Source organism: Musa acuminata, chromosome BXJ2-6, assembly GCF_036884655.1.
Source record: "Musa acuminata AAA Group cultivar baxijiao chromosome BXJ2-6, Cavendish_Baxijiao_AAA, whole genome shotgun sequence".
Classification (NCBI taxonomy): domain Eukaryota; kingdom Viridiplantae; phylum Streptophyta; class Magnoliopsida; order Zingiberales; family Musaceae; genus Musa; species Musa acuminata.
In genome coordinates this window covers 9,168,925-9,180,000 of record NC_088343.1, presented here as the reverse complement: position 1 = coordinate 9,180,000, position 11,076 = coordinate 9,168,925, and the positions used below count along the sequence as shown (strand labels likewise).

At 37.8% G+C, this 11,076-nt stretch overlaps 1 protein-coding gene across 5 annotated transcripts; it reads left to right on the top strand.

Moving 5' to 3' along the window:
• The first annotated feature begins 3,275 nt into the window (after window positions 1-3,275).
• Window positions 3,276-10,051, top strand: LOC135582930 (polypyrimidine tract-binding protein homolog 1-like). 5 transcript variants are annotated; one of them, XM_065112239.1, is made up of 10 exons: window positions 3,276-3,688; window positions 5,391-5,600; window positions 6,373-6,435; window positions 6,515-6,588; window positions 6,664-6,759; window positions 7,889-7,946; window positions 8,021-8,125; window positions 8,202-8,283; window positions 8,794-8,906; window positions 9,390-10,051. In XM_065112239.1, exons 1-10 carry the CDS (start codon window positions 3,503-3,505, stop codon window positions 9,756-9,758), a joined length of 1,356 nt encoding a protein of 451 aa, XP_064968311.1. In that variant the 5' UTR covers window positions 3,276-3,502; the 3' UTR covers window positions 9,759-10,051. The 5 variants fall into 5 exon arrangements, with proteins under 5 accessions (XP_064968311.1, XP_064968315.1, XP_064968312.1 ...); XM_065112243.1 differs by having other exon boundaries at window positions 8,794-8,859; window positions 9,390-9,533; XM_065112241.1 differs by lacking the exon at window positions 3,276-3,688 and adding an exon at window positions 5,800-5,857 and having other exon boundaries at window positions 5,435-5,600.
• Window positions 10,052-11,076: the final 1,025 nt, after the last annotated feature.

Here is an 11,076-nt window from a genome sequence, read left to right as displayed (position 1 = left end):
GGAGGCAACCTCTATCAGCCTCCCTTTGACCTTTTGTCGACATGGGCGACAAGGGGGGTAAACCATAATTATCTACCTTAGATCCTTATCGACATAGGCAAACTATTGAAAGATAAACTTTGTCTTCTCTTATCACATTGGACACCATGTGATGATTATGTGTCATATGATGATTGACTGATGTTGTACTCTTTATCATTTGCGCCCCCCCCCTCCCCTAAGCATGCTTCGTGATTCTTGCTAAAGGGGTCTGAAGTATGACATATGGTACAGTTAACACGTCAAGCTTGTACATCTTTGATCTATTATCGATCTAGTGGCATGTTTAGTTTGTTCAACATGAGTTTGCCTAGTACATCTTGTCTATCTGTCATAGTTGGATTCGTAGGGATCCTATATCGACTCTATTGACTAGGCCTCAGATTTAGATAGGATAGAGTTGTGGTGTGGTGTGGTGTGTTAAATTCCATTATTAAGGACTAAAGTGCCCGCTTGATCGACGGTTTAATGAGTCTCGGGCACTCCTGCAATGTCAGCACCATGTTGGGTTGAGGAATCCCGACAAGTGCTAGTGTCGACTATGGTGGAATTGATGATAATGACTAAGTTAGTGGCATCATTTGTCGGGCTAACTAGGGCAAAATTAGAGTGACGATCTATATCATGCATGTTAGCATCTTCACTTACCAAGTGAGATTTAAGAACACCTCAATAAGAACAAACAGATGGTTCGAGGTCATATATGAGAGTGAGAGACTCAGGTTGTTGAATATATAATAGTATTACATCGACATTTTGCTAGTTACATGTGACTTGTAATTCGATTATGTAAGTTATGGCACATGCGATATACTGCACGATCTATTGAGTTATTATTATTATAATATTTTTTATTTTTATTATATGATAAATATATATTGTGATGTCATTGAATCTGTATAATAGGAATTGGATAATGATGAAATCATGACAATGAGACCAATTTACCTATAAGCATATACCATAAATATTCTAAATCATATGTTACTTAAGAGGGACATCGAGATAATCGAACAAACCGATGTGCTATGCTCTCATCCATATGATCGAGACAGTTGGTCTCATAGCTACTTATGTTGGGATACTAATAATATAATGTAAGTGCTCATTGAAGAATGAGTTTACTGAATGATTTACTTATGAAATGCTAGTTGCCTAATAATACATTATCGTTAAACAACAATTTCATACTCCTAGTTGTGTATCTGGTACTTAGACTTAAGAAAGTAATGATGCTCTATTTGAGTACTCCACTTTTTAATACCTAACTTATAGGTTTAGAGGTTCTAGATTTAATACAATTGGTCATCAGAAGCGATAGCTAACCTTACGAGAGTAATTAGATGTCAATAGAGGATCATACACTCTTAGTATCATAATAATAATATCCCATGTACTCTCACTCAAGCAAATTCTTTGTCATGGTCGATCAGATCATGATGAATCTGATAAGCATAAGATTCAGACTGAGAGAAAATGAGTTCACCGGGAGACATCGATTAGAGTGAGACTTTGATAGATTTTATATAGATATGATAGTGTCATGCTCGGTATATGATCTATGGGATATTAGATAGACGATGAACTACAGATACATTAACTAACAACAGATAGATCCAATGAATTAGATCTTGTTATACCGTTTATGGATTATGGTGTAGTAGCATAGTATGTCCATAGTCTATAAGTTGAGTAAATTATTATGAGGATAATAATTCACTAAGTCTGAATGAGTTCTAATAGGTGAAACTTACGACCAGCTCAGTATTCGGCCTAGAGGGTTACGCACATATGGTGGATGACACAACGAATAAAAGATTGTATATATGATATCCAATAAGCCCCTTGTTTTAATAGATTCATTCGGTGAAACCCAATAAGAACTTAAAGCAAATATTTAAATATATATCCAATGTATAATATGCTATTGGAATTTGATGAAGATCCAATACTCAATAAGGCATAATCCATTAGGGTTAAGTTTAGAGAGCTCTCTGTAAATTGGACCAAAGGGTCATAGGCTAGATTCATTTGGCCACCCGTCTCCTATCATCTCTTCCATTTTTCTTCCCTTGCCACTAGCCCCTACTTGGGCGTGAAGATAGTAAGAAGAGCCGGCCCCTTCTTGTTTTGTTGTTGTGTGATGGTACGCGAAGGCGAGAAAAGAATGTGCCGCAAGAGGAGGCGCATCGCTGCTTCATATATATTATGTATCACCGCTGGAGAGGAGTTTACGATAGCTCCTTTATCGATGGACTTGGATCTACAAACTAAGAGATATATGATCTTTCATATGTGAGAACGTCTCATATATTTTACGTAGTTTTTGGTTTCATGAGTTTTATACTCTCAATAGTTGCACGACGATTCAATATGATTATTTTGGGAAACCAAATTTATTTTTATTTTTTCGGTACGCATGTGATACTCTCTCCCCAAGGTTTCTCAATATATTTGTGCTAAGGTGGATGTGCTTATGTGCGGAAAGGGTGACTGTTACCCTCTTAGGTGAAAGTACTATGTGTTGGGGGTAAAGTTTCTCTACTCGAGCATTCTTTAAGATAGTTAACGAGCGATTGTTCATACAATATCAGACCCTCCTTTTAGTACAAAAATGATGAGAGAAAAAGTCGTTGATGTCTTGGTCAACCATAGGATTATCCAAGGTGCTTCCAAGTTAGAAACGTAAAACTCCCGATGTGTTTTCTGCACAAAGACCTAACTAATACCTTAAAGCGTACGAGATGAATATGAGTAATAAAAAAAGATAAGCCTTTTTGTTTATTGTGTCGGTGAAGAGCTTTTATACTTGGTTATAAAGGAGCAAAACATTCTATGAAATATTTTATAAAATGATAATTTCTAATCACCTCTAATAATCTTGGTCTATTGTTCATGTGAGTTATAAGGGAGAGAAACCCATAACCCTCTATTTTGGACTCTTACTCATGTGAGTTCTTTGTATTCTCATTTTACCTTAGATATTATATGACGGTTAAGTATTATATGATGATTGGCTGATGATGTTCTCTGTATAAAGTTTAATGTACCCAATATAGATTGTATATATATATGAGTTCGGTTTGAGCCGATCATTAACCCAATCACCAACGGTTTGGGTCGAGTCGAGTAGTAATTCATTTCGGCTGGACTCCAACCCGACTCGGACCGTACTGAACCCGTCCGACTCGTCGCTTATATGATGATGGGTTGGGCTTCATTGATGAGTCACCGACCACCGAAGACAACCCCAAAACGGAAGCCATCGAAGCTTTCAATGCCTTTATTCCTCGATAAGCTCCCGCAGCCGCTCAATCCTTTCTCCCAATACGAGCCCGAGCCCTAGCCCTAATATTCCGAGAGCAATCCCTCGATTCGTCCAGTTGCGGTTTGATCTCAATCGCGTTGGTTGAATCAAAGCAGAGGGGATCGGAGGAGCGTTTGGACAAACCCTAGGTTGCTGATGTCTTCTTCATCGGGACAGCCGCAGTTCCGGTACACGCAGACGCCGTCGAAGGTGCTGCACCTCCGGAACCTGCCATGGGAGTGCACGGAGGAGGAGTTAATCGAGCTCTGCAAGCCGTTCGGCAAGATCGTTAACACCAAATGCAATGTCGGTGCCAATCGCAACCAGGCCTTCGTTGAGTTTGTAAGCGTCGGAGCCCAATTTCTTGACGTGTTCATCGGTTTTGGAATTTTATGCTGGAAATTTTCTCAAGAACGTCGCGTTTCGAGTCGTTTCCATCTTGTTTCATCATCTTTTTTGGTTTGGGATAGAACAGATGTCTTGGATGTCACACTACATGTAATTCTTCTCGTGTTCGATTTTCAATTCGCTATCATCTGCGTGGATTCTTGGTTTTAAATGAGCGATCATTTTTATCTTAGCCCCGGAATATGCTGCTATTTACCTAAGAACTAACAAGATCTGCGTGGATCTTGATCTTAGTCGCGAGACCCTGTTCTGAACGGAGTGTGAAAAGGATTCTTGACTGATAATAATTGAAATTTTTGCAAGAACGTCGAATTCACTATCGGTTTGATCATGTTTTTTGGTTGGTTACTTTTTGAAAGGAACAGTTGCTTAATTTTTTTCGTGTGTTTGATGTTTGCTTCATTGTAAGCTTCATCAAACTATTCTTTGACTATCGGAATAAGATTAAATTGGTAGGTCTTTGCTAATCTTCTAACTGCATGCATACGACTCAAGTCAGTGAGCAGACCTCGATTTTACAAATGATAAAAAGGTGAAACCTCTTCTTGTTGCTTGATTGATCAGTTGGTTGAGGGCATGCCTTTCTCCTACTCGACTGATTCTTGCACGTGGTTGATATAAGTTCATTGTAGACTTATTGTGTATGCTTTAAATATAATGATTCTTTGTGGTTCAACCATTTCAATAATTTTGCAGTCAATTTATGAAGGTCTAAAACTGTTTTACCTTTATTTCTCAACTGAGGCTTGTGCTGTCCTGTCTTCTGGTTATGTGTTTAAAGTTTAATGGTGCTGATTAACTTTATTATTGAAGTGAAGCTGCTGATATTTGCTAATCTATAAAATGTAAAGTTTGATCATGTTGCTTTGAATTTGTCTTGAAAGCAATATGTGATGGTGAAATGATTCTTCCCTCAATGACAATAGAGAATGCTTGAGAGCAAGTACACTTTCAAAAGATGTAATTTGGTCAAAGTTGAATTGCAGAACCATGGTTATTGCACCATTAGCACCTGGAGTGCAATTTCAAATTGAACTATGATCAAGAGCTGCCTTTCTTTTTTCTTTTCATTCTCTATTCTAAATACTCTAACTGGAAGCTTTGAGTAAGAATTTACGAGGGCATGCTTCCTAAAAGAATGCTTGGTGTGATTTGTTATCCCTTCTCAAGATAGTGAATTTCAAATCCTGTGTAGAATATGTATTATTTGCTCCAACATTTTATCGTCTCCTGTGCATGCTTCAGAATTTTTCTTTTTTCGCACATTTTGCATGAGGTCAGTCAAACTAGTGATTTTCTGTCTAACTTTGGAGAATCAATTATCTATGTGATTCATCTGGTTGCAAGTTTGGAGCTCTGATTGCTCTGGAGCTTTCTGTTCTAGTTAGTATCTTTCCATAAAGGAAATAAGTTGTAAGTTACATTTTTGTATTCCTTGGTTTGGTTTTAACATACTATTGGTAGGAAGGTGTGAAATATTCAGTTCTTAGTTGACATTTTTGTTGTTCCTTGAGAACTTGTTGCCTTTCTTGCTTAACTTATTTGTTGCTTTATTATAATTAGCTTGCAGACAATTGCATCTGAGTATGGGAAATGTAATGGTCTAACCTTGTTGTTGTCATCCTTTTTTTTTCAGGCTGACCTTAATCAGGCCATCTCAATGATTTCATATTATGCCTCTTCATCAGAACCTGCACAAGTTCGTGGCAAAACTGTTTATATCCAATATTCAAACAGGCAAGAAATTGTAAACAATAAGGCCTCTGGAGAGGTTGCTGGGAATGTTTTGCTTGTTACTATAGAGGGTGTTGAAGCTGGTGATGTCAGCATAGATGTTATCCATTTGGTAAGTTCTGTAACTGTCTGAGACTTTTCTATAAATTCCTAATGTTGCATTTAAGATGGAATTCATTCTTGCTTTTTTGGTAATCTGAATGGCCTTGAAGATGAAGAGATACGAGGGACTTTTTGATGTAATAAATGTATGTTGAACTAATTTTGTTTTAATCCTTTGACTTCTAGTAACGTACTGAATGGGTTAGCAGGTCCATGTTAACACGGAGTATATCTCGTTATCAGCATCTGCATTCGGAGAGATACCATGTTTGTTTTGCTCTCTCTTTCTTTTGACTATTCTGTTCTGAGTCTCTGAATCTTAGCGTTGAATGATTGTTGATCTTTAACTGCTTTTTTTATCATCATCCTTAAGTTGTAGGTTACTCAGTTTGTATATGAAGCTGTATTTGGAGGTTAAACTTCCATTCTTTAGGATTTTGATTTTTCAAAACTTTAGATATTTCTTTATTAAGTCAAATGTCTTTTTTTAATGATGTAGTGTGGTTATTTTTCTGCTTATCAAGGATAGTTATATTTGCCTTTTACATTTGATCTGCTATCTGGAGGCGGTGAATCATGTGGTCATGCATGATGAAGTTCATCATATAAAGTAAAAATTGTTCATATATGTTGCCACTGGAGTTATGATGCCATGCATTTTCTGACAGGTGCCATCCTGCACTTACAAATAATTTCATTGATTTCCATGCAACCTAATGTCATTTGATGTTTGAAATCTTCACAATCTAGTTTGCTAATGTTCTTGTTTTTCTGTCTATCAGGTGTTTTCTGCCTTTGGATTTGTTCACAAAATTGCTACTTTTGAAAAGGCTGCTGGATTTCAGGTCCTTATATTTTTCCAGCTTTTGTCAATTGTGAATTTAGGATTGTAATTCATCTTTGTGTTCTGCACATCTTTTATAGGCTTTGATCCAATACAACGATGCAGCAACTGCTTCAGAAGCTAGAAATTCCTTGGATGGTAGAAGTATCCCGAGGTTTCATTGGTTTCTCACTTGAACTCTTTGGAATAACCAATATATTCTCTTTCTGATGGTTTTTAGGATTTACAGATACTTGCTTCAAGATCATGTTACGTCTTGCCACCTGCGGATTTCTTTTTCTGCACACACGGATTTAAATATCAAGTTTCAGTCTCATCGCAGCAGGTCTCTACTTGCAAGCAACATTGCTATACATTATATTATTATTATTATTATTATTATTATTATTATTATTATTATTATTATTATTATTATTATTATTATTATATACTTCTGTTTATCTTGTAATGCATTTTGACCATCTGCAAACCAATTTTGCTGACTCATCAAACTTTTTGGATAAGTGTAAATGGTTGTCTGAGGTTTGAAGCCAGCTCTATATTAAACTGATAAAATTTCTGTGTGTGTTTGATGGACTCAAGAACATGTTAGGACCCTGTTATCCTCATATGCACAATTATGCATTATAGAGAGACTATGATTGCCATACAACAGGATGGTCATCCAACCATATATCAATTGATCTTCCTGTTTCTTTAGTATAGGTCTGATGGGGTGCTCCTGCTAATCTTAAACCTTGTGAAGCCTCCATTTTTAAATAGTCAAATGCTGCAATTATTGTACCGATTAGCGTGTTCATGGTTTACTTTCTAAATTTAGCAGAATACAACGTATTTGAGATTATATCTCGTATGAAGACAAAATGCTTGACTGTTCATCAATTAGTTTATTCACTTGACATGCTTTTTAAGAGTGTATGACAAAAATAGGTTATAATGTCAGTAGATATATGACAATGTCATTGTGAAATGCCATTACATATTCAAAGTTCAAACTGAAAAAGAAGTTTAGTGGTACTTATAACTGAAAAAGAAGTTTAGGCGTATATTAATGTTTTGATACATGATCTGAATTTTGTAGGTGAAATAATCCAGTTGTGATTTATTTTCCCACTTAGTTTATATCTTGTGTGGTTCTAATGGGTTCTGCTATCAAGTACTGCTTATACATGGCATCATTTTTTGTCAGAGCTAACCTTTAAGTATAGTCTTCATTTGTTTTCTTTTTGAATGTTATGGCTTGTTGTGGTTGTTTTAATCTCCATTTATTTATGGGAAGTGCTAGCTAGGTGTACTTCTTATTTGCATATTTTTTTCCTCTGGTGCATTCTATGTTTTACAAGGTTCTTAGTGTTGTTAATTTTTGTGTTCTAGAATTCTGATATAGATCTATCAGTGGATTTGTGTGTATTATAATTGTAAAACTTGGTCTGGTTCCACGTAATATCATGCAGGGATTACACTAATCCTTACCTTCCTGTGAACCCTTCTGCAATTGAGGGTACCTTGCAGGTTTGTTTCCACATTGCATAATCTTTACTCTATGGTTCTGATTAATTTTCATTACTAATGGTCATTATCTTCAGCCTGTACTTGGTCCTGATGGGAAAATAAAGGAACCTGAGAGTAATGTGCTTCTTGCATCAATAGAGAACATGCAATATGCTGTGACAGTTGATGTTCTTCACACGGTGAGATGTTTCTTTCTATCCATGTCATATGTGTTAAATTACAGTGTGATATTCACTATAACTTATATTTAATCAGGTATTCTCAGCATTTGGTACTGTTCAGAAAATTGCAATTTTTGAGAAGAATGGTGGAACTCAGGCTCTGATCCAGTATCCAGGTAGGAACTTTCTGCCAAACTATATTTGTGCTTTTCTTAACTGAAAGCAATTTATTCTGTGCTTTTAGTACTTTAAAGTTTTAGGCATGCTTAGTGCCCTGATTGTCGAAGAACTATGAATTTTGCATTGCTCAAGCTTTCAGTCTCCTCTACCCATTATCTTTCTCCATTCTGTCACACTCTGCTTGGAAAAGGTGCCATATTGGGTGTGGTTAGAAGGTCTAAAATTAGAATTGAAGATTTAGTTTCTTTTTTTATTATTTACATAGCTATTTGCATCCTACTTTTCCTTTATTACTGGACAATCCAGGTTCAATGTCTTTTCTATTAGTTCTTGTCTGGGAAGCATCTAGATCTTTTTCCCCTTCTTTTTGTGGTAGTCCAGTTAATCTTAGACTGCCCAAATATTGTATATGAAGATGCAAGGACTTTTTTTTTCTTTTCTTTTCTTTCAACGTATATTGATGAGGCTGCTAGAATATTTGATACCATTATCCATTTTCCCATCAGATGTGACTACTGCAGCAGTTGCCAAAGAGGCTTTGGAGGGACACTGCATTTATGATGGTGGCTATTGTAAGCTTCATCTGTCATTCTCTCGTCATACTGATCTCAATGTAAAGGTACAATTATGGATTTTTGGGTTATACAGGAGCAATAATAACTGAGTAAATCTCTTAGGCATTTGACTCTCTTTTCATTATTTTAGTTTTTATAAGCAAGAAACTTGGAAATCTTGAATAATAATTGTAAGACACATGGTGAAACATGCCCATATTTTTTTTCTGACATTTCAGAAAGAAAAGCATGAGAATGAGAATAGTAAGAATGATCTGGGCCTTTGACCTGTGAAAGCCCAAGTGATCTAATGTGAAGAACATAACCCTCTCCTTGCTTTTGACCATCAAACTTGTTTTTGATTCCAGAAAAAGCCAAATCTAAGCAAAACCAGATGTCTCTCTTGTTGAAAAGAAAAACAAAAATGATGCCATCAAACTCTAAATCACTGACAATCCCTTAGTGTATGCTTCTTGTCATTCCATTTTCTCATTTTTCTGTTATTGGAGTAATTTTTCTTTTTTTCTGTCTACATGCATTATGTTCAGGCGTATAGTGACAAGAGCAGGGATTACACCATTCCCGACGCTGGGTTACTCACAAATCCACAAGCTTCGGCTGTGCCTACTGCTTCCACCAGCTGGCAAACTAATCCTCAAGCTGCAGGAACTTATGTTAGCAGTATTGGACAGATGCCAGCTTGGGATCCAAGTAAAACAACCTTTGCATCAGCAGCTGGAACATTCCCGGGCCAGCCATTTGTTCCATCTGCTGGTGCCCCGTACCCAACCTCAGGCTCGCTCCTTACTGCATCTGCTGGTTATCCTCAAGTTTCACAACAGATGTCCCAGTATGGTAGCCAGCCAAGGGCTGGTAGCGGCGCGCCATATGTTGGGCAGCCTCCTAGGTATTTCTAGTCCACTCTATCTTTCCTGGCATTCTCTTTCTTGGTTCGCTGTTGAACTGATAAAAAAATATGCCGAGCTAATGTCAGCTTGCCCTTTGGGGCTTGTGCACCATGTCATTGAATTCCACTTCTTCGGTTGCTTGTGCTGACCTGAATGGGTCTACTTTATGTGGTTTCTAATGTGTTGTAATGCACAACATGTGGTTCTTCTCATCAGAAAAGCATCAGTAGATTGAATTGAGGTCTTCATTGAAGTCCTTGTGCCGGACCTAATCTGGAAAATAAAGAACAGTTAGTGCATCAGGTGGTTAATGTTTTGATGTGTATTGATTTCTTCCCCTCTCTTGTTTCTGTTGGTACTTCATAGTTGGGGTTTAGATATCAGCTATTGATCTACTCCAAATTGGTACCCCTCTTTCAACAGGTCCCTGTTATGTATATATATACTTTTATGTTTGGATGCATATGCCTAGTGGATTCACAGAACACGCAGGAAATAGGTAACCGAATCGTTATTGGGGTGACTCATTTTTTCTATGCATGTATCATTTAGATTCATTTACAAGCATGCGCACAGTTGTCTCATCTACTACGATGAAACAGGGAGTAAGTGCTCGGGGCTTTTGTCCAATGATAGAAGTTTGTCCTTTCAACTTTGCCTGTCTTATAAACATGTAGGTATCGAATCCTTCCTGTCATCTCCGAAGCCTGCTCCTCTTTGTTCAAGCACCCATCGTACCGTGGATTGGCTTATTACTTTTGTGAAGCTTCGAATCTTTTGCTCTGTGATAGCAGCAGAACAGCTACAGAGCCGATGCACCCTCTAAATCTGGACAGGCATGAATGCTTCTGTACCAAGTGGCTTTCAAGTAGTTGAAAGCTTCATCATTCCGTCAAGAATCTTACTCCATCGATGTGTTCGACGCGGCAATCGCACGTTCTCGTTTGAGACATGACGCGATGCCTATTAATTGCTGATGCTGCGAGATCTCTCCCACCCCCCCCCCACCCAAGAGTAGCTCGAACAGTCCTGCTGAATGGGGAATGACACACTATGAGCTTACAGTCCTGCTGAATGGGGAATGACGCACTATGAGCTGTGCCACACGCGTCTGCAGTTGATGTCGACGTCGTTGGTGAATCGGAATGGAGGATACGAGTGGCTTTCGCCATCCATCCCCCACCCGCATCTTGTCCGAAGCTTTTGTTACCGCGGCATGTGGCTTCCCATGTGCGGTGGGTCGACGCATCCGTTGCCTTATCGAAACATCCAAGCAAGAGCGGCTTTCCGTCGAGCAGTGGTCGAGCATCAGACCTCGAAATTTGGC